At 27.6% G+C, this 24,677-nt stretch overlaps 1 protein-coding gene across 3 annotated transcripts in view; it reads right to left on the bottom strand.

The window, feature by feature from the left end:
• The window catches only part of LOC100208508 (F-box/LRR-repeat protein 6), a 32,806-nt gene that overhangs the window by 5,750 nt on the left and 2,379 nt on the right, over nt 1-24,677 (bottom strand). The window contains exons 1-4 of one of the 3 annotated variants that reach the window (XM_065805397.1): nt 14,744-14,877; nt 7,756-7,923; nt 7,427-7,513; nt 1,517-1,726 (exon numbers count right to left, since the gene is read on the bottom strand). In XM_065805397.1, coding sequence (XP_065661469.1) covers nt 1,517-1,726; nt 7,427-7,513; nt 7,756-7,879 — 421 coding nt within the window. In that variant the 5' untranslated portion in view covers nt 7,880-7,923; nt 14,744-14,877. Of the gene's footprint in view, nt 1-1,516; nt 1,727-7,426; nt 7,514-7,755; nt 7,924-12,016; nt 12,097-14,743; nt 14,878-24,677 lie in introns of those variants that run through there. The other 2 variants (XM_065805396.1, XM_065805398.1) reach the window with 2 other exon arrangements.

The following is a 24,677-nucleotide window of genomic DNA, read 5'->3' on the forward strand; positions in this document are numbered from 1 at the left end:
CAAATTTTTTAGAATCTACTAAGGATTGGAGTATCCCACTTGAAACTCATCTGATAACAGATGTTATACTTCTGAAAGGTGTTTGATTCTCTATCGCATTTAAAACTTTCATTGTACAATATACATGGCAACCTTTTAAAGTGGATCTCTGTTCTCTGATCTTTTCTTACAGACGGATCTCAAAAAGTTAAGATCGATAGTTCTTTATCAGATTTGATTGGAATCATTAGCAGTGTTACTCAAGATAGTGTGCTTGGACTAACTTTGTTTTTATTATTTAATAATGACTTACCATCTGTAGTAAAAAATTAATATTACTTTTAAATAATATGTTCAGATATAATTCATTAATTAATTATATAAAGAATAAATTTTACGAAACTTTCTGATCTTAAATAATATTAAAATAGTCATTAACATTAAAATAAATTGTTAGATTTTAAAACTTAATAACATAATATTTGCTCTAAAATACCTTGTAAAAAAGCATAAGAACAACAGACATTAGAAAAGTAAGTTTTATTAACTTTTGAATAAATTAATAACCTAAACAAAACAAAAAATTTAATAACAATTGTCTAACTTAAAAAACAAACTAAAATAAATAAATTATAAACTTATACTAAACAAATTATATATTTTTATAGATATACTTTTGTTTTGCATGTAGAGACTTTTAGAGATTAAGGTTAGGAGTTGTATGTCAAAATAAAGATAGATTGGTTTTTGCATTAGCATTGCCAAATGTCAACCTGAATTTCGCGGGCAGGGGACACAATATCATACAGCTAAATCAATCAAAAAATATTTATCAGTACAAGATGTTCCAAAACTTGATTGACTAGAAAATTTTGCTGACCTAAATCCATTATAGAAAATCTCTAAGTGCTTCTTAAGAAGAAAATATCTAAAAAAATATATGGTGTATTTAATAAAAAGAACTATTCACCACTGGAACCACAATGAACAATCGCAGACAATGAACAACGTGTACAAGTGTATTTTGATTGATTGATTTTGATGATTGCAAGGATTGAAAAAGGTTCTGTATCTTGAATATATTTGTAGCGATTTTTAAATATTAAAATATATTATCAATTTATAAAATGCTTTTTATTTGTGAATTAAACACCTATTTCTTTGATAAAAATATTAAATCACAAGAAAATATTAAAATAATAAACTTTGAAAGTTGTGTATGTGAATAACTTTGAATGGCCATAACATATTGCCATACAACTGTATATATATAGAAAGAGAGATGTCAAACAAAAACAGCAGTCTGCGGAGACTTTATTGCATACACCTGCTGAGGGTTTGTGTTAGGCCAGACAGTATCTTTGTATGAAAGACATTTATTTTGCGAAAAAGTTATTTCGCCTTCTCTTTTTCTGTCTGAAAAAATCTCTGGACTAAAGTAGGCATTTTAAACATGAAATGAGCAGATTAATTCTCTACGCAGCTAAATCCGCTAAAAAAAAAAGGTTAAGTAATACCTAAAAATATTTTAACATACCACCCATAAATGAGAGATCAGCTGTTTTCCAAGTAAAAGGTTGTTTGACTACTTCACACCAATGTTTACAAACCAGTGCACATCTAATAACAAGCCTTACATTAGGAACATCTGATGGCAATAAAGTTAACAATCGAAAAACATACGATAGTATTTCTGTTGGCAAAACTGACCAAGTATCTTCAATAGGATAGTTGTTATCACTGTTACCTAAAATAATAAAAGTTGCAACAGGTAAAGTGTCAAAGACTTACCTTACACAATATTGTATTGTACATAGATATTTCATTTGTCATGAGTACAAATAAAACATTGTATAACAATAGATATTAACAATAAAAGTTTTATAGCAGATAACTAATAACCAAAACAATAAACCTACTTTAAATCTTTCAAAAGATTTCATCAAGATTTATACTTTATTTTTATTATTTCATGTGCTATATTTGTTATACATATATTTTATGTATATAACTTCTTACATATGATAAATCATTATGGGCTATGTATGCTTATAGTTATATTATTTACTTATTGTGTATATATATATATATATATATATATATATATATATATATATATATATATATATATATATGTATATATATATATATATATATATATATATATATATATATATATATATATATACCTATAGTAAAGGGCTTGGATATACAGTTTTAATTGTGGAAACTAATTAAATTTAATGTTTTTTTAAAAAACAATAAAAAAAGCAAGTTAAAAGACTAGAATGTTTTTAAAAACATTCTAAATGTTTTTATTTATTTTATTTTTTTTACTGTAAAACATGTGCGGAGTGTTGCTACATCAAATATCTTATAGCCTGACTCGCAATGGAGTGCTGTTACATTGACTATCTTATAGCCTGACTTGCAACGGAGTACTGCTACATTGACTGATAAATAGTCTGACTCCCAATGCAGTGCTGCTACATCCACGGAGGGTTTGGTTGAGGCAGGCAGTCTATCAAATATTAAAAAAAAAAAAGTTTTTCCGGTCTTTAAAATGAATTTTTTTTAAAAAAAACCTAAAACTGACATTTAAAGGTAAAAACTTAAAGACGACGATGCAAGAGTGTATATATATATATATATATATATATATATATATATATATATATATATATATATATATATATATATATATATGTATAGAACTCTTATATGTTGTCCGAAAGTTTTTTCCGTATTTTGTTGACAAAAAGTAGAAATTAAAATGCAAGACCGGAATTTTTTTTTTATTAATTGATAGAGTGTCTGCCCCAACCAAACCCTCAGTTGATGTAGCAGCACTCCCTTGTGGGTCAGGCTAAAAGATAGTAGATGTAGCAGCACTCCTTTGCGGGTCAGGCTATTTGTCAGTCGATGTAGCAGCACTCCCTTGCGAGTCAGGCTATAAGATAGTCGATGTAGCATCACTCCGCGCATGATTTACAGTAAAAAAAATAAATATAAAAACATTTTATTAAAAAAATTAAAAATAAAAACATTTTATTAAAAAAAATAAAAATAAAAACATTGTTTATATTGTTAAAAACATTCTGGTCAACCAAATTTGCGTTTTTGTGGTTTTTTAAAAACGATTAATTTGTAATTAAATTAATTGTTTTGACTTTCGTCCAACACGCAAATGTTGGACGAAAGTCAAAAGTAATTAAAAGTGACATACGTATTGGCATAAGAATTATTTTTTTCCTTCCGTGCTTCCCAAATGCAACAAACTATAGAACTATATATATATATATATATATATATATATATATATATATATATATGTATATATATATATATATATATATATATATATATATATATATATATATATATATATATATATATTTATATATACACTCTTTTTTTGAGATCCAGGTTGACTTTTGAATAAGTTTTTTTGACAATATTAGGGATATTATCACAAATGATAAAGATTTTAATTCAAATATATTTACAACTTGACGCAATTGTAAAATATGGGTTGCATATTTGAAATCAAACTGAGAAGCTCTACACGAAATTGTATGTATGTATGTATGTATGTATGTATGTATGTATGTATGTATGTATATATATATGTATATATATATGTATATATATATATATATATATATATATATATATATATATATATATATATATATATATATATATATATATATATATAACAATTTAAACCATCTGAGAATTTTTATTTTAATTTAGAATTTAGATTTAAAATTTTACTAAAGCGGATCTTTCTTGATTGTTATACTAATGCAACTTTTCTCAAGAAACTTTTTTTTTTATCTAATTTATTTCCAACATGGCCGTTGCTATTTAAGTTGGAATTTAACAGAAAACAAAAAAAAAATGTTAAAAAGCAAGAAAATAGTTCACAGAAAAACTATAAAAATTATGAGTTGGGAAAACATGAAGAATGTAGAGAGTTCCAAAAGCATTGACGTGTGACTATTACAGTAAAAAGATGCAACTTTGCTGAATGTCGAGTCACGTGAGGTGTAATAGTAAAATATTCTAAAAAAAGTTACCAGAATAAATAAATCATATAAACCCACAAAACATGCAAATCTCAGATTTAATTTTAAAGCAGCTCAAAGCATCACTGAAGCCAAATAAATATATTGTGCAAATAGATTTTAGATAAAAAGCTTTGATTTATCATAAAAGATAAAACCCATCATACTTTTCAAATAAGTTCAGTCAACATACTCTACTAATTCTTCATCATAAATGGTACCATTTCTGAAAGAAGAATAAACAAAAAAAAATTCAAAAATTTGTTATTTCATCGATGGTGCAAGAGGCCAGTATAAAAATATGTAAATGTGAAATAATTATTTCACAATATTCAAAACATGATTAACATTAGCCTATAACAAAGAACTTATGGCTCTTGAAAGATTTTTTTTTAAGTTTCAATCATTAACTGAACTGCCATATGTTTTATATTATTTAAATTGAAAAAGCCTGTATTTGTGTTAATTTGAAAAGTAAGCGAAAAAGACTATGGATTGATAGCAATTTGGTATTTAAAGGCACTGCATATTGAAAAAGTGTATGCAATGGAGAAATTGGTGCAGTGAAAAGAGCAGGGTGTTAGCTAGCCCAATGGTGCCGCGTATAACGCGGAATTCCCAATGGGCTTAAAATTCCCAAAAGTCAATGACCTTTTTTTTTTCAGAGTGTTTTTTTGAGTTTTTTAGGACCATTTCTAGAAAATTCCCAACCTTTTCAAGAACAACAACAATAAAAATTCCCAATACAGCAAAAACACGGCATAAAATTTATTTCTGGCTAACGCCCTGAAGAGTTATTCATAACCTGTCCCTTTAAAGACCAATTTATAATTAAATAACATGTTTTTAGTTGCTGAGGAAAATATTAAAAATACTAGATTCATAAATATATGTTCCAAGTTTTCGTTTTGGTTACAACTTTTTTTTAAAATAACTGCTGTCTTTATCCTATTTTTTAAAATAACTGCTGTCTTGTAACCTATGTAAACTTTTATTCAATATAATAAATATTTTATTATTTTAAGTTTAAAAAAAACTTAATTTAAAAAAAAAAAATTGTTTACCATTTTGAATTATTTATTTTTGTTTACAAATTTGCCTCTAATAAACTACTTTTTAAAGCTGTGAATAAACTAATTTTAAATCTAAAAAACTACCTTTTAAAGCTGTGAATAAACTAATTTTAAATCTAAAAAACTACCTTTTAAAATTAGTGTGAATAAACTATTTTTAAGTCTAAAAAACTACTTTTTAAAGCTGTGAATAAGCTAATTTTAAGTCTGAAAAACTACTTTTTAAAGCTGTGAATAAACTAATTTTAAATCTAAAAAACTACCTTTTAAAGCTGTGAATAAATTTCATAAAAATTCTTTTTTCTGTTGCTGAGCTAATATATTTTTCATACAGTGTTTATCAGTTTGATTTCAAATATGCAACTCATTTTTCACCATTGCGCCAAGTTGTAAAGACATTTGAGTTCAGATTTATAGCATTTGGGACATCCCTAGTAATTTCAAAAAAAACTTATTCAAAAATCAACCTAAAAAAAAAAGTATTTTCATAAAGAATTTAGAAAACAAATATTTTTACTTAAAATTCATTGACAAAAAATATTGTGAAAAAACAATACTCTTAAAATAATTTCAATAAAATGTTTCTCAGCAATAATAAAAAAGTGTTTATTTTTGTTACAAATAAAAATTATCTTTAAAATCTCTTTAAAAATATGTTTATTTTGAGACCCAGGTTGAAACTGCGGATATTAATATTGTCTACTTAACTGTTGTGAGTATAATTTGCTCTCATTTTTTACTAAGGTAAAAAAAAGTAAAAGGTGTGATAATGATATTTTATTTTAACAAGTTAAAACAAAAAAAATTTAAAATAGCCTAGGGCTCCTTTTTTTTGTTTGTTTAAAAAGCTAAAGATTAAGTTTTGTTTATAAAGTTTGGGATCGAGAAACTAAAAATTCTTTAATCAGGGAATAATATCTGACTAACAATAGCAGTTTATTGTAAAATTGCTTTCAAATTTTATTCATAAAAGTCCAAACATGCAGTTTTTAAAATACTTTTGTTTACACAGTTCACTGTAGTATATCAAATAAAATATTGTGCAAGTCATTCATTGAAAAGCCAGACCCTAAAGAAAAAACCTTAAAATAAAAGCTGCTTGTAATCTAGCTGTTTGTACTATTTTTGATTTTATTATGAATCTTAATTTTTTGTAGCATATTCAAATTTTATCTGAATATTCTTAGAACTATATTGATTAATTCAACTGAAGCATTTCAAATTAATTTTTTTTGTGTGTGTTAGAAAAACTCTCTAGATTTAAGTTAGCAAAAACTAAGTGTGTAAAATATATATATATATATATATATATATATATATATATATATATATATATATATATATATATATATATATATATATATATATATATATATATTAGAACAGTGATAATCTAAATTTACTTAAAAGAAGCTGAATTAAACTAAAAAAAAAAAAAAAACTGAAAAAAAAAAAGTTAAATATAATATAAATAATAGTCGAATATTGAATTCTTTTAATATAAGCACACCATATAAAGTTTTAATATAAACACATCCTAAAAATCACATTGAACTGTATTCAACAATAATGGCGCTTAATTCCTATTAATTTCGGGTTTACATTACCTTTAATTTTTTAAATTTAATATGAAAATTAATCATAGAATTTTTTATAAATAATTAACCATAGAATTAATACCTCCTACATCATAGAAACCTTTTAAAAGTTATAAACTGGCTAGCATAAATTTTTAAAGATTTTTCCAGAAAATAGAAAATATTTTTTATGATATCGAGATATAAGGCACCTTAATTCTGTTTCACATTTAAACTATAATGCAGAACTGGAAATGGTTTCTGACGACAATTCTTAAAACAAATTACTAATAACTGGTTGTACCTCTCACATGGGTCAAAAAAATTAATGCTTATATTTTGCCAATTTATTGAATGCAATAGTATCTGATTAGAAAAAAATCTGTAAGGACTTGTTGATAAATAAAAAATTACTAAAGTTAACTTAATTTATGCAATTTTTTAGTGTTTTTTCATAAAAATATTAAAATAAACAAATGATTATTAAATTTCCTTGAATCATCTTATTAGTCATCATTTTTCTTTGAAACGGTCTTTGAGTTCAAATTTAATCCAAAAATCTGTCATTACTTGCCATCTAATTTTTACTATCTTGTTGTTGTTACAAAGAGACATTATAAATCGAGAGCACATTTTAATAGTAATAATCAATTGTCAAAGTTTCTTTTTTTTTTCCTTTAAAAAGATGTATATTTGCCACTCAAAAGTAATATAATAAAAAAATAACCTTTCTTATCATTATTATGTCTTGAAGACTTTTTCCTCACTGCTAATGTTGTAGATTTATGATGCTTTGTAATTTTTCTTTTTAATTCTAAAATATTATAAAAAATTATAATTAATACATATTAATAAAACTGGTATAATAAAAAACATGAATAAATTATGCAATACTTTATATATTTAATAAAATATGAAAAAATCTAACTTAAATAATACTATTTTTTTATATATTTTATGCAACTTTTTGAATAGCAACAAATTTTTATATTATTCAGAGTAACAAAATTTAAAACATTGTTAAAATAAAATTAAACCCTTTTTTTAAAAACTCACTTGATTTCTTAAATACCCTTTCATCGTAGCATTTACCAATTTCATAATCTGTATCATCAGTATCAGATGAAAGTTCTCTATCATTTATATAAAGTAGTTTGTATGCTTTTATTTTTGTTGACATTGCTTAAGTTATGTCATATGTGATATAAGTAGTGATTTACCAACCTGGAGGTAGTAATGAAAATCTAGGATAAAATTTCAAGTTTAAAAAAAAAAAACTTTAACTTTTTTTATTACAGCAAAAATAATTTTTGGTATTCTTTCAGTTACAATTTTAAAAATTTAATGATAACAAATATTAGATTTTAATTTCTTCTTAAATTTGTGAAATTTGTTATTTTATGAATTCTTATACACTTTGACATTTAATTGTGCTATAACATATTTGTTGAAGAAATGTTACAATAAATTAAAATATTATAGTTAAACAATATTATAGAAATACTGTTCAACTATAATAAAATAATATTCAAATAATCAAATTAATTTTCTTTCTAATAAGAAAATGTTCTCTAACTGATTTGTTAAAGTAAATAGTTTGGTAAAGTTTTCATTAATTTATTAAAAAAAAAAAATTTCCATGTCAAGTTCAATTTCACTACAAAATACACTTCAAATCAATAGTAATTGATTTTGCTACATTGCTATTGATTTTATTTGTTCCCCAAAATATGGTGCTATAAGCCATTTACAAAAATTTAATTTTGGTTTTGAAAATAAATTCTTGATTATACAGTATTAAAATAGATGAGAGAAGCATACTTTGGTACCTATTTAGAATGGTGTATAAATGGTCAATGTTAGCCTTAGAAAAAAAAGAATTTCTTTATTTCATTATGAATACTCTTTTCTCTCTTAATGTGTTATTTGTGTGGAAAAAAAAAGAGATCGAAAGTTTAAACTATCATATTTTAAAGATTTTTATTTAAGACAAAATTTGATTATAAGAAAAAGCTACCATCTAAAAAGAAAAAAAAAACCATAAAAATTACGAAATTTATCATTACAAACTTTTAAACTTAACTTAAAAAAACAAAACCCTGCAGGAATATAATTTAAGTTTTTTATTTTTTATTTTATTTTATTTCAAGTTTTTTTTCTTTTTGATTGTTCAAAACTGTTTCTTTTATTTTTAACATGATGGCTTTTTGAAGGGATCACTTTGTACTTGTATTTAAAGGGATTGCTTTGTAGCTGTATCTAGTTATTTTTACAATCCAAAAAATATCTTTTGACTAAAATTTTATCTTTGCTCTGTTGAACTTAGGAATCAATTGTTTTTTTGTGAAATGAAACTAGATTCTGGCAACAGTTACCTAAATGCAAATTTCAAAATTTGTCTTTTTATTAAGTTAGATAAACACGGCACATCATAGGAGTTGAAATTTATTCAATTTTAAAAAATTCCATCTGGATCTTGATTAAATTTAATAATAACTGAATTTACTCTAGTTTTGAAGACCCCTCAACAGACAAAAACTTCTATTCAGACAGTATCATTATACGACCTGATTAGAACCTTGGTAGGATTTAGTGTTTTAACAAACAGGCATTTTTTGAGTAAACTCTATGGCAGCATGTTATGAACTTATAATAATAATAATAATAATAATAATAATAATAATAATAATAATAATAATAATAATAACAATAATAACAATAATAACAATAATAATAACAATAATAATAATAATAATAAGAAGAAGAATAATAATAATGATAATAAATAATAGATGGGGCAACTGTTTTTAAAACAGTTGTGGAGTACAAATAACAGTAGATATTACACTGTATCAGCTTTTGACTAAATAGGTGTTTACTGTTATGTTATTGTTTTTAATTTTTGTTTTAATAAAAAGTTTTTGATCTCTGAATTGTCTAGTTTATTTTTGAATAGATTTATTGATTTCTATTATATCATTCTATTATATCTATTATATCTATTATATCAGCTTCTATTATATCATTCGGCAGAATATTCCACCTGTGGACTATACAATTTGCAAAAAAATTCTATCTACGAGCGTTTTTGCAGAATAGCTTTTTCAATTTAAATTTGTGTTGTCTCAGACGAGGGCCCTCTTGTGACTCGGTCTAATTGTACTGGGAAACCCAATTGATTTTATCGTAGCCATATTGAATTTTATATTGCAGGAATAAATCACTACATATTCGACGCTCTTCTAGAGTTGTTAGTTGCATGACCTCAAATCTTCTTTCATATAGTAATTTCTTCAACGCCGGTGCTATCTCAGTGGCTCTTCTTTGGACTTTTTCAATTTTATTGATGTCTTGTCTTAAGTAAGGACACCAAGCTTGAATAGCAAATTCCAAATGTGGGGGAACAAAAGTTATATATTACTTTTTTACCGTATTGTTATCAAAATATTTAAATGTCCGTTTTATAATGCCAAGCATCATATTTACTTTACCAACAGCTGAGTTAACTTGAGTTTGCCATTTTAGATCTGATTGTATTACTATGACTAGGTCTCTTTCATCTTCCGTACTAGATATGGTATGGTAGTGTACGGTGTCAATATCATGCATTATATACACTCTATATGGATTATTTTGGCCTATATATATAACCTTACATTTTTTATAATTCAATTTTATTAACCAAGTGGAGGACCATGCCATGATTTTATCTATATCTAATTGTAATTTCTCATTGTCACTTGTATTCTATACGATGCTTATGATTTTACAATCGTTGGCATATATTTTTATCTTGTTGTTAACCTGATCCGGTTGATTGTTGATAAATATTAGGAACAGTGGCAGTCCTAAAACTGATCCCTGTGGCACGCCACTGACAATTGATAACCATTTTGATGTACAATCTCCAAGAACAACTCTCTATTTTCTATTGCTTGAAAAATTTTTAATCCAATTCAGAACATTGCCAATGATACCATATGATTTTAATTTGTTGATCAAACGTGATTGTGGAACTTCATCAAAGGCTTTGTCAACATCCAGGTACAGCATATCGATTGAATAACCAGCTTCTAAAGCATTTGTTATGATATCTAAAGTTTCTAATAAGTTAGTTACACAGCTTTTAATTTTTATGAATCAGTGCTGATTTTCATTTAATAAACCATTTGTTATTAGATAATCAATAAGTTCATCTTTAATGAGTGATTCCAAAATTTTACATGGAAGTAATGTTAGTAAAATTTGTCGATAATTTGATGCATTCGTTTTTAACTTGAAAGATATTTATATAAATTATTTAATTCTATACTTTTTAAATTTCTATTACCTAAAACAACAAGAAGAAATTTTACGACAACAATAATAGCAATAATAAATGACAACAATAAAAATGTTCAACATCATAACATTCACTCGAACATCTTTAAGTTATAAGAAGTTTATTGTTCTGGTGTCCAACCGATTTGGAGCAGTGAGCTGATTGTCTGAGTAAAATACAGTTTTTTACCATATTGGACATGGTAGGTTAGGACGCTCTGGATGTGGTAGGTTGATCTTCAGGTAGATCAAATGAGAATCTTGTCTGGTTCTTGTAATTGGTTGCAGTAGATTGTTTGAAATTAGATTAGATTCAGTGTTTCTGATGTATCTATTCAGTCTTGGGTTAGTAGCACAATATGACAAATAGAAAAAGTCACAACCACTGGCATGCTTAATTAATGCTAAAGTCATATTGTGGGTTTGCTTCCATCAGAAATACCTTTAAAGCTAGTTTGATTGCTTTTATAATGATACTATTGTATTGTTTTGTTTGGCATTTCTCTGAGGTTGTTGTAGGCATACTTGACAGCTGCCTGTAACTGATTTAATGTCATCTACTGAGAATAGTAGGCTGCTATAAAAAATAAAAGCAGTCAATCAAGTAACATCTGGGCAACATAATGAATTGTGTTAAGAATAAAAAGTAGACAAGCTTATTGCTGCAGAGTATATATGACTAGAGCCGCAACTCAAAAAAACCAAAACAATTTAAAAAAAACACAGCCATTTTGTTTTTTTCTAATTTTGTTTTTAAAAGTAATTGTTTAAGTAAACTTACTATTTTATATATTAATGTATTGAAATTTAAACATAGGTTGATTTTGAGGGCTTAGTTTTGTTAGTTTGTAATAGGTATTTTTGATCTTAGATGTGATGGAATTCAAAAAATTGAAAATTTTATTTTACGAATCTTTATGTATAAAGTGTATATGCTTCATAAACTTTAAAAATATTTGTTCAGATAAATAATATATATAAATAAACTAAAAACAACCTAGCAAAAACTAGACCCGCCAATAAAAAATTTTAAATCGAGTAGCGCCTGTATATGCTACGTATGTAACATCAATAATCTTAAAAATTTTTTTAAGATTCTATTATGTTACATACGTAGCATATACAGGCGCTACTCGATTCCTCCCCTCCCATCCTCCTACCTCCCCCCCCCCCCATCCTCATCCCCTGTTTTTATGATTGATTATGATAGAATACATTATACTGATTCAGAATCATATAAAAACATAGGTCTAAAAACTTGAGGAAAGTACTCTAACTTGAAGTATAAAAGACCACATTAAAGCTCTAATATTCGCGATCTTCATCATACTCGGTTATGATAAAATTCTTGTTTCTATCATAGTCATAGTATTTAAATACTATGACTATGTTTCTATAGACACTTTAATGCAAAACGTATTTCTTATTGATTTCTGACCCAAACCAAACCTCATGGCCTACTATAAATACACGGCCGGGTTTGTTGGTTTTTACGGAAAAAATTAGGAGACCAGTTTTATTTGCTGTAATAAACAATATCTTTAAACAGAAGGCTTTGTTTTTCTTGTTATATATAATACTTTTTGATTATATATGAATTTTATTATGAGTTTAGTTAAGAGGAACTTATTAATTTTGATGTTTTAAATAAAATTTTAATTAAGTAATAATATAAATACAATATTTAAATTAGACACATTTATAACAGCTTGTCGCTTTTGAGATATGATTATTTTTATTGTGCTTCAAAAATATAAGAATTACTTTTATTTTCAAACCTAGAATTTTTAATACAATGCCGAACAAGTGTGCAGTGATATACTGTTGCAGTGGATACAAAAGTAAATCATCAAAAATAAATGTGAATACTCTAAAATTGACTTAAGAAACAACAGTTTATAACAAAGAAAATAGTGTTTTTGCGTTTCCTGATGCTCTTAAAAGACCTGAGTTAAGAAAAAAATGGATTAAGTTTGTTAATAGAAAAAATTGGTTTCCTACAGAAGATTCAGGTGTTTGTAGTGCACACTTTGATCCAAAATTTCTAAAGCACGGTGTTAGAATGACTCTTATTTATAATCTTCATCCGATACCAACTATTTATTCAAATGATGCAATAAAAAAAATTCCATTTTCTCTGTTATTATCTATTCCAGGTCCATCAAGAAAATCTCCAACTAGATGTGTCACAAGCATTCAAAATGAATCAGATATTTTTATGGAAAAAGATTCTATCAAAGACCTAGAAATGTTAAATTCATCTTCAAGTCCTGTTGGCTTTATTTTTCAAAAATATGACTCCCATGTTTTATATTATCGTATTTTTAATGTGGCATCTATTGATATTGCTCCCTGTATTGAATCAATACAAGTCGATTCTACTTTGCATGTAAAGTTGCATCACAATGGATGTCAAATTCCTCTTCCAAAGAGGTTTAAGCAAAACCAATATTTACTTAAAAATATTAGCATATTAGAAAACCTTGCATCATATATGCGTATTTTTGTTGCAGAAAAAAAAAATACTATTTTAGATGAAATTCATAGTATCCAATATTATAAACCGAAAGGCAGGAAACCATATTCATCTGAAGTTCTTCGTTTTTCATTAATACAACGCTATACTTCAAAGCAAGCATACATTCAATTACAAGAAAAAATACCTTTACTGTCATTGTCAGTTTTAAAAAAATTAGCAGCTGGAGGAATTGAACCCTTAAAAGCTATTAAGTTACTTTTGGAGGAAGGAAAAGTAGACCCAGACTGCATTTTAATGTTGGATGAAATGTATTTACAGAAATGCAGTGAGTATAGTAGCGGTAAATATGTTGGTTTGGATAAAAATGGTAACTTTTTCAAAAGTATCCTTGTTTTTATGGTTGTGAGTTTAAAAAAATCTATCCCTTATGTCATAAAGTCTTGTCCACAAACAAAAATAAATGGAGATACAGTTTTCCTTGAAATTAAAGAAAGTTTGTCTGTTTTGAAATTAGCAGGATTTAATGTACGTTCAATAGTTGCAGACAATCATTTGACAAATCTATCAGGATATGGACAGTTGATTAAATGCTTCGGAACTGGTAAATCTGAAGAAGATCATTTTATTGTGTACGAAGAAAAAAAAATTTACCTTATGTATGATAGTGTTCATCTCTTAAAAAATATTCGAAATAATCTACTTAATTCTAAGCGATTTATATTCCCTGTTTTCCATTTCGATGGACTTTATGATCCTATTTCAGTTACTGCAGGTGAAATATCTTGGCATCTTCTCCATAAAACTTACGAAAAAGATGAAAAACTTAGTGCTAATTTACGTGAGGCACATAAACTCACATTTCAAACTTTACATCCAGGAAATGATAAGCAAAGTGTTCCTTTTGCTTTGAATGTTTTTCATGAAACAACGTCAGCTGCCATTAAAAGTTATTTTCCACAAGATTTATCTGCAGCTGAATTTTTACGCCTTATTAATAGTTGGTGGTTAATATCGAATTCAAAGTCAAAATATTCAAATAACTATATTGGTTATGCAGTTGTGAGGGAAGATAAAAAACCTGAATTCTTACGTTGTTTTTCGAAGTGGATTAATGAATGGCAAATAAAACAGTTAAAGGAGTGTGGAAAGTTTACTCTTAGCAAGCAAACAGCAAATGCTATGATAAAAACATTAAAAAGTTCTGCTGATTTGTGTGATGATTTACTCAATGAAGGTTATACTTACATTTTAACAAGTCGTTTCCAAAGTGACCCTCTTGAATGTCGATTTTCAAAATATAGACAAATGAGTGGAGGTCGTTTTCTTGTTGGTTTACGTGAAGTTGAATCTTCTGAAAAAATACTTCAAATTAAATCTCTAATGAAAGAAGATATAAATTACTGGGATTTAAATCTTAAACCAGAGACAAGTCCAGATCTTTCATGTGAAATAAATTTTGAAAATGATTTTGAAGAGATTGATTTAGACGATGACAGCAAGGAGGTGGCAACCTACATTGCAAGATTTATTATGAAAAAAATCTCTAAAAAATTTGTTTGATCTGAATGTGAAGCGTTATTAAATCATGAGAAGGTCACCATTTGTGTTGAGTATACAAATTTGCTCTCTAGAGGGGGGCTTCAATTACCTGGGAAACATCTTGCATCATATATATCCCATTGCTTTGCCAAATTAGATTTAGCTCAAGAAAATTTATTTTTAAATGCTGATAATATCAGATATGCTGCAAGAAAGCTCCTGAATCTTGGAAGAGAAGGGATCTTCATGGGATCCTCAGCATTTTAATAATGCTATAATATTTATTAATAATATAATTTTAAACATATACTTTAACAACAAGCAAATAATTATCAATGGTGGAAAAAGAAAAGACGAGATTGTTGCTTTTAAATCAAAGAGAAAAAAAATAAAGCATGATGATTAATCTATTTCTTGTTGTTAATTTCACAGTATTTTAAAATTTATTGTGATTTTATGAATGTTTATATTACTTTAAATAAAAAAGAATTTTAAACAGTTGTTTATTTGTTTTAATAATTTATATTTTTATTATTCCAGCATTTTCTATGAAAACTCAATAATTACAACAACAACAAAAAAACTAGGCTCCTAATTTTTTCCGTAAAAACCAACAAACCCGGCCGTGTAATTATAGTAGGCCATGCAAACCCTGACCCAAATCATGTATATTTAATCGCGCCAATCTGTATTTGTCAGTCGATGTATGTACGTTTAATTGCGCCAATCCCTATTTGTCAGTCGATGTATCTGCATCTTAAAATGTGAATGAATTTTAAATATGTTCAAATTTTGGCGACAATAAAAACCGAGTTGCGTAAAAAACAATTTCTTAATTTTTGAAAACAGTGTTAAAAAGTTTTTAAAAAGATGGTAGAATATAAGCGTTATTAATGTGGTATTTTATACTTTAACAACAAATTAAAGTACTTTCATCAAGTTTTCAGACCTATGCTTTTACATGATTCTGAATCAGCATAATTTATTCTATCATAATCAATCATTAAAGCAGGGGGGGGGGGGAGAGAGAGAGAAAGTTGAGTAGTGCCACATATACAAAGATATTATATACTATCCCAAACAAAAGGGAGAGTGATTTTTAAAAAGCTTAAAATTTCAGTAAACATTAAAACAGCGGTAGAAATTTATTGCACGTATCACGATAGAGATACTTAAGTGATTAATGTGCTTAGGGGTTGTCCACAAACTACGTCACGCAATTTTTGACTTTTTTAGACCCCTTTCCCGCCCCCTAAGACAATATAAATAATAAGTATAGAAATGGTCGGAGTGAAATAGACATACCATGACCGTATTGTACTAGTTTTTATATTATATAGTATTTATATTTTATATTTAATTAATCAACACATTTCAAGCCGGTATTCCAAATATTATTTAGCATACCCGTTTTGGGTACTTATATCCGAACCACTCATATAAAAACGGTTCGTGGCACGAACTTCGTGCAACGACTACAACCGAAGCGTTTTAAGTTTTTTAAAGTTAATTATGTAATAAACAATTTTTTTCATGAATAACTTTAAAAACTAGACAATATGTATAATCTTTCTTTCACTAACTATAAAAAAATTGAAGTAAGGAATAAGTATAGAAATGGCCGGTGTAGAATAAACTTATCAAGACCCGTATTTTACGGGTCCGAACAGCTAGTATAATTTTTATACCAGTGGCGTAGCTAAAATTTTTTGGGGCCTGAGGCTAAAACCAATGCAAGACTTCCCGACTAAAACATTTACAAATAATTTTATAAGAATGATGCAAAAATTTTGCCTTATAAAATATATTTATAAAACACTAAATAAAGTATAAATTTAGATAAATAAAAAAAGATTCAATATTAAATATAAAAAATTTTATAATTAACTCCCAAACGGAGAAATAATGAATCTCACATGTTTTAGTTATTTAAATTTTTTCTTTCTAGCTTTTACATCTTCAAAACTGCTTGGTCAATGTATGACCCATTATCGGTGCCATTACCGGTCTACCTGCGGCAAACGTTCGCTATGCCAAATATTGCTTACCGTTTAATGCATGGTCCATGCATGACAGCCGTTTTTCGGCCGATGTATTATCTTTGCAATTGCTCATTTTTAATGTTAATTTTAGTTCATTTTGTTTGTTTTTTTCACTGTTGCTTTTAATAACGCCCATTACTTAAACAAATCCAAGAATTTAACTTAAAGGGCAGACTTAATAAAGCTGAAAGATTCAGTTGAAATAAAGCAACGTTATTTTTTGATCTCCAAACTAATAAATAGATCTCCAAATTAATAAAATAGTCTTGATCTCCAAATTAATAAAATAGATTTAAAAAAAGACATTTAAATATCACACTTCATCACTTTATCTACTGTATATATAAAAGGCAATGTGTGTGTGTTTGTTTGTTCTCTATAGAAATCCAAACCGCCGGACCGATCTCGATGAAATTTGGCATGGGGGTAGTCCTCGAGGGGGAGAAGGTTCTTAGCTGGGTTTTGACCCCGTACCCCGACCCCCGGGGTCAGGGGGGATCATTTTTTGGGCCCATTTTTGGGCCCATTTTTGTGTACAGATATCAGGTAAGCCAGTTTAAATATTGGCCCGGGCAACGCCGGGTAACTCCAGCTAGTTTTTAATAAAATAACACTTAAATTTTAAAAAATAAAATTGTTGCTAGAGACAACACAAGCATGCAGCTTTTTATGCCAATAAAAATAAATCAATAAACTATTAAATTATGATGATGAAGGTTATAATAGTGATAACGATGATATATATATATATATATATATATATATATATATATATATATATATATATATATATATATATATATATATATATATATATATATATATATATATATATATATATATATATATATATATATATATATATATATATATATATATATATATATATGTATATATTGCATATATAGTTAAAAAACAAAACTAAATTGCCACATAACAGTCAACCCGGAACTTATTATTTGATTGAATGCGAATGTTCAAAGAGATACGTAGGCGAAACTAAACTTCAAATTAGGACTCGAACTCAACAACATCAAAAAAGTTTAATCGAGGGAAAACATTATCAGTCTGCAATAGCCACCCATAATAAGTTTTGCTCGCAAGAAATAAAGTAGGGAAACGTAAAAACAATTAAAGTTGAAACAAAAAAATTTTATCGAGAAGTGCGCGAAGCTCTTCAAATACAGAGGCTCCAATGTCTACCTTTACATGGCGGAATTAATTTAGCTAACGGGCAGTTTGTGAAAACTAAATTTTGGGCTCCGTTTTTTACATTTTTTGGTAAGCAAGAAAAAATCCATTCAACTGTTGACGTCAGTTAATTTTAAACTGTTTCTAACGTTACAAAAAAAATTTTTTGTATAATTTTTATGAGCTGATGATGCTGGCAACCATAATCTAGCGAAACTTTCTAATAATAAATTATTAATTGTATTAAGAGAATTCGTATTAATTTATGTTTTCTTACTAATATATATGTGTATATATATCTGGGGCTACTTGATGTTTATGAAGTTTTTGTGACAATCTAACCAATAAGTGAAAAATTATTGAGCTGTCAACCTTGATGGCTTTTATAAACATTAAAAGTCAATTGCAATCGGGGATAAAGACTTATTAAGAGATAAAGATAGAAGCCCGTGCGTGCTCGAATTATGAAAGAAAAGTGTAACAAAAAAAAATTATGGAAAAAAATTTGCAATGAAATTAATTGATTTCAAATATTATTTCGTAACCATTTTATGCTCTAATGTTAGACAACACAAAAGATTACTAAGAGAAATTAATTACGTGTTAATATATGGCATGTTTACATTATTAAAAATGTGAATCTAGAACTATCTCATTTTAAAATTTTTATGATTTTTTTAAAATCAAAGAGAAAGCGGCATCATGGCCTACTATATTACACGGCCGTGTATGTTACATTTTAGAGGCCGATCCTAAGAGGCCTATTATAAAAAAGATGGCTGCGCAACTATAGCGAAAACATTTAATTATATCTTATCTAGACTAAATAGATAGTATAAATATAATATTACGAATAAAAATACTATGAAAAAGTATTCACGAAAAACTGGCATTTTGTGCTTTTATACTAGCGATTTATGTATTTATAAACGTATATATCTATGTATATTATATATATATATATTTGTATCTATAATATATATTTTTATATATTTGTACATTACACATTTAAATTGACAGCACTGGGAATTTACAAAAAAAAAAAAGGTAAAAATTTGTGTTTTTTTTTTATTATAATTTTTTATGTTACTATCTATTTACATTTGTTTTTTTTTAATATTATTTTTCTCTCTGTCTACTTTTAAAACTTATAACAGCATCTTTTCGTAGAGTGGCATTGATTATCTTCTGTTTATTGTTAAAAAAAAACATTAATTATAATTTTAGAAGCAAATTTAAACCCCCATTCTTTGTGTAAATCGCAAGTAAAACAAACTGTTGGAAAGTACTTTGATAAAACAAAGCTTGATACATCTTTGACATTAACACCTTGTTTAGTTATTAAATTTGAAAGATTATCTAAGATTGCAAAACATCCACATGTGAAATCCTTAAGTGAAAGTGAAGGCACAGTAAGACCACCTCGTGAAAGTATTTGTAGATATTGACAAATATTTATATTGCTTGCATCTGTAGCAAGCATAGACTTGCAATTGCTACATTTGCTTCTTTTTATTAACTTCTTTGCTATGTAACCAGCTATTGTTGTTGCAACTTCTTCTGTTTCAGGTGAGAGAATTAATTCTGATATCTCATTTGAGTTTAAATCTAATGTTATTAGTAATTCATCATTAATTGGATTATCATAATTGTTCTTTAAATCTTCATCCCAAAAATTTACATTCTCCTTAATTAAAGTCCGACATGCTAAAATAATTTCTGAATGTTGAACTTCTAGTAAACTTACTAGAAATCTCCCACCACTCATCTGTCGATATTGAGAAAATCTACGCTCTATAGGGTCACTTTGAAGTCGTGAAGTAAGCACATACAAATATCCTTCGTCGATAAGCTCGTCTATAAGCATTGCTTGAGAACGCAGGGTTGTGATAAGAGCAGATGATGTTTGTTTTGATAAAGTAAAAAATGGAGATTTCTGCCAAAGTTCAATCCAATCAGCTAGTTGCCTAAAAAAATGTGGTTTTACCATCATCAAAAATAATTGCATTACCAAGTTTATTAGGACTAAATTATTGTTTTGAATTTGAAACAGTCCACCATTTTTGAAAAATACTTAAAAAACCATAAATGTCAGTTTGTTCTGGAAAATAACTTTTAAAACTTGCAATTGTTGTTTCATCGAAAATCGAAAGTGCAAGAGAAACATTTTGCTTTTTATTACCAGGGTGGAGACTTTGATATGTAATTTTGGGAGCTTTTTTTAAATTACCTTGAAGTTGTTCATCTTTAGAATGTAGAAGATGAAAATCTCCCCAAGTTATATAACCAGCTGGACAATTATAGACATCATCTTTTATATTATAAGTAAATGATGGAAGGACAAATTTTTTGCAGTGTAATAAATTATTTCTGATATTTTTAACAATATGAACACTATCATAGAATAAGTATATTTTAATATTTGGACTATCAGGATGATAAATAAATAAATTTGACTGATTACCAAATTTAGAATGAAGTAAACTAAATGCATTTACATTTGCTTGATGATTGTCAGTAACAACTCCTCGAATTTTAAAACCAGATAAAGAAAGAGAACTAATAGAATCTGATATTTGCTCTGAAAGCCATTTACCACTAATGGTAACTTCGGGTACTGCTTTTATAACATAAGGAATAGATTTCTTTAAACTAACAATCATAAATGCAACAACTCCTTTGTACAAAATACCATTGTCATCTGTACCCACATAGACACCACTACAATATTGTGCCTGTTTCTGAAGATAAAATTCATCTACAATTAGTATTATATCTTCATGTATTGAACCCTTCTCACGAAGTGTTTCAATAGCCTTTATTGCATCAACTCCACCTTGTTTTATTTTATTTAATAAAGAAATTGAAGGTAAAGGAAATGATTCAAGTAATATTTCATATGCTTGTTTAGATGTATATCTTAATAATAAAGCATGTCTTATCATATCTGCAGAATATTGCGGTTGACCCTTTGCTTTATAGTATATTCTACTGTTTATTTCTTCAAGAAGTATATTTCTATTAGAAGAAGCTATATTTTTTATGTACGATGCAAGATTTTCTAGCATACTCAAACTAGTTAACTTGGCATTATGACCTTTAATTAACCATGGTGGAAGTGGAACATTATTTCCTTTGTATTGTAATCCTACACATAAACAATGATCAATTTTTATTGATTCAAGAACAGAAGGAAAATGCGTTAAAGGATCAAATATTAAATTGTAATAAATAACACAAATGAGATGTTTTTTAAATTGAAAACCTTCTGGTGAATGTTTACTGTTTAACTTGTTCCATTCAGTTATTTTATCATTTTCAGAAAAAAAACTAAGTTCATCTTCTTGATAAATACGAGTTTTAGGTGGTCTTCTTAAAGCAATAGGTGATGGTAGTGTGGAAGGTCGTTTTAAGCATTCGCTTGAGAAAATTTCAGGAATAGGGTTTAAATTCCAATTTAACTTGCATTTTATACCTCGAATAATGTACTTTTCATTAAAATGCTTTTCACATAAGACAGAATTTGGTGAAGGCACCCAATCACTACGATTTACAAAACGAATCCAATAATTTAGCAACTGTTGATTTTTCAACGGAAAATGAAAAGAAGCAACTTTTATATCTTCTAAAGAACTGTTGTATCCAGTTTTACAACCAAATGCAACACATTTGTTAACCATAATATTCAGCTTTACTAATAATAACAAATTGTCTAAAATAGCATTAGCATATATATATATATATATATATATATATATATATATATATATATTATATATATATATATATATATATAATGTTTTTTTAATATTGCACTGTCATTATTTTGTTGCGTAAATAGGCCTCTTAGAATCGGCCTCTAAAATGTAACATACACGGCCGTGTAATATAGTAGGCCATGGCGGCATTTTGATGAATTGACTTCAGATTATCGGTTTCATAACAGATAGCAGTTGTTTAAAATGAATGTTTTTTATTACTTATTGGACAAAATCAGTATACTTATTGAACAATGTTTTTCAGGAATGCAATTAGTTAGAAATCTTTTTTGCTTTATAAATGTATAAACATCTTAGAAATGTGTGAAAAAAGTTTCAAAAAAGTATGCAAAAGTTTTTTCTCCTTTTTTTAGAAATCAGTTCCTATAAGTTATTTTATAGTTAAAAACACACTTAAAGTAACGTTCAGATTTATTCCTTACTAAGTACAGTAGCTTTGAAAGTTTTCAGTGATATATACAGCTCAAATGATGTTCTTTACCAGTAACTGTGGTTTTTTCTCTTTGCCACTCTTTCACCCGCTTCTGGAAATGGCCTTATTGCTTATGCTATCCAATGGTAGTATTGCTGATTTGCTGTGTTTGTGTTTGCTAGTTAGTTATACTACTTAAATTGTAAAACTCAGTTGCAGGGTTTGATTGGATACAATAGTTAGAATGACAGGAAACTTTTTTTGGACTGGTTGATAAATACTGCTGGACAAACTGGTTCATAAAGTAGAGACATTTGCTGGAGTCGGCCGAATAGGTACATAAGAACATAAAAATTCTACATCACTGAAAACATATTGGTTGTTGGAGAAAATGTCAGCTGCTTTAAAACTATTCTAAATGTTTGAGGCAGTAAAGACGCTTGCATAAGCTATTCCTAAATTTTCAGAAATGCCATATATTGTCATAGGACTATCTGGATGTGTCTTTAACCATGAGTCACATGCTAAAGTGTAAAATTTATTTAATGACCCAAATACTGATCTGTCAAGTGCTTGAATTTTGCGGCTGCAATGGTGTGGCAATATCAAGAACACAACATAACTTTCCTTAGCTTTATCCATCAGTTCAATTAATATATGACTTTTGTGGTTTTTCATTATTAAAATTAATGAATAATCCTTGCTATGTGATCCATACGCCACAAAATGGTCGAATCATTTCAAAAAAACTTCTGTATTTATCCATTTATTAGGATTGGTATCACTTTTGGTACCTGTTGGTGCACGTTTAAGCATGTGGCTACAAAAGTGGACACAAGGAAATATCAAAAACGGTGAAATAGAATTTCCAAGGGTATTTATACAGCCCACTATTTTAACTAGGATTCCATTTTTAACAGAAGTGATCTGTCCTACTTGTTTTACTCCATTACCAGCAATTACTTTCGCTGGCTTATGAACAGTGTAATACCGCTTTCATCAATATTGTAAATGCAATCAGCAGAAAACTTATAGCGCTTCTGCGCAATGTTAAGGTTTTTGAAAAAAGTACTACATTAGTACGAATAAAATCACAAGCATCTACATTAGTACGAATAAAATTAGTAGTATTTGTCTGATATTAATAGTTTGTTTGTTAATTTCAGTATTAGTAGTATTGGAAAGAATAACTGTAGTAACTGGAATAATGAGTGTTCCTAAAATTACTAGATTCAAATTAGAAAAAAATGAATTAAAGTTTTCATAATATTTGGGTGAAAGTAATGATCTTAAATCTACAGAGATGGCGAGCCTTAGAGATATCCTAAATATAATTGTCTGTTAATATAAGAATATTTGCTCATTGAAAAAGATTCTGACAGGTATTTAATAAAAAGTCACATTTTAAGATTGATAAAATTTGTTTAAATTTACTTGTATCCAAACTTTCTATTTTTCATTTTATTTTTCAGAAGATTGGTTTCTGTAAGAGAACTTTGTTTACAAAGAGCAGACTTGGTTCTTCAACAATAGACAATATAAAATGTTCTTTTCAAATTTCCGGTGGTAATAAACAAGATATTTTTGGTACGGAAAATCGAATTAGCGTGAAATAAGTTTAGTGATATTTCAAGAGGAAAGACAGCCAAAATTGTTTCTACATGGGAAGACAAACTAGATCAATTGCTTGACATCACAGATTTTAAATGTGAAATTACTTTATGTAATGAAAAGTGCTCAAAATCAAATAGTTGTTTAGATCTTGCACAAGTTCAATGTTCCTTTCCGAGGGATAGAAAGATTTCAAAAAGTGAACTTATTTGGTAAAAGCTGAAAAAGAAAAACTGCGTCTCTATCAAAATATGAAAATAATCTTAATATATATAAAGGGCAATGTGTGTGTGTTTGTTTGTTCTCTATAGAAATCCAAACCGCCGGACCGATCTCGATGAAATTTGGCATGGGGGTAGTCCTCGAGGGGGAGAAGGTTCTTAGCTGGGTTTTGACCCCGTACCCCGGGGTCAGGCAGGACCATTTTTTGGGCCCATTTTTGTGTACAGATATCAGGTAAGCCAGTTTAAATATTGGCCCGGGCAACGCCGGGTAACTCCAGCTAGGTATATATAAAGGGCAATGTGTGTTTGTGTGTGTGTTTGTTTGTTTGTTTGTTCTCTATAGAAATCCAAACCGCCAGACCGATCTCGATGAAATTTGGC

The sequence above is a fragment of the Hydra vulgaris genome, chromosome 09 (genome assembly GCF_038396675.1).
Source record: "Hydra vulgaris chromosome 09, alternate assembly HydraT2T_AEP".
Classification (NCBI taxonomy): Eukaryota; Metazoa; Cnidaria; class Hydrozoa; order Anthoathecata; family Hydridae; genus Hydra; species Hydra vulgaris.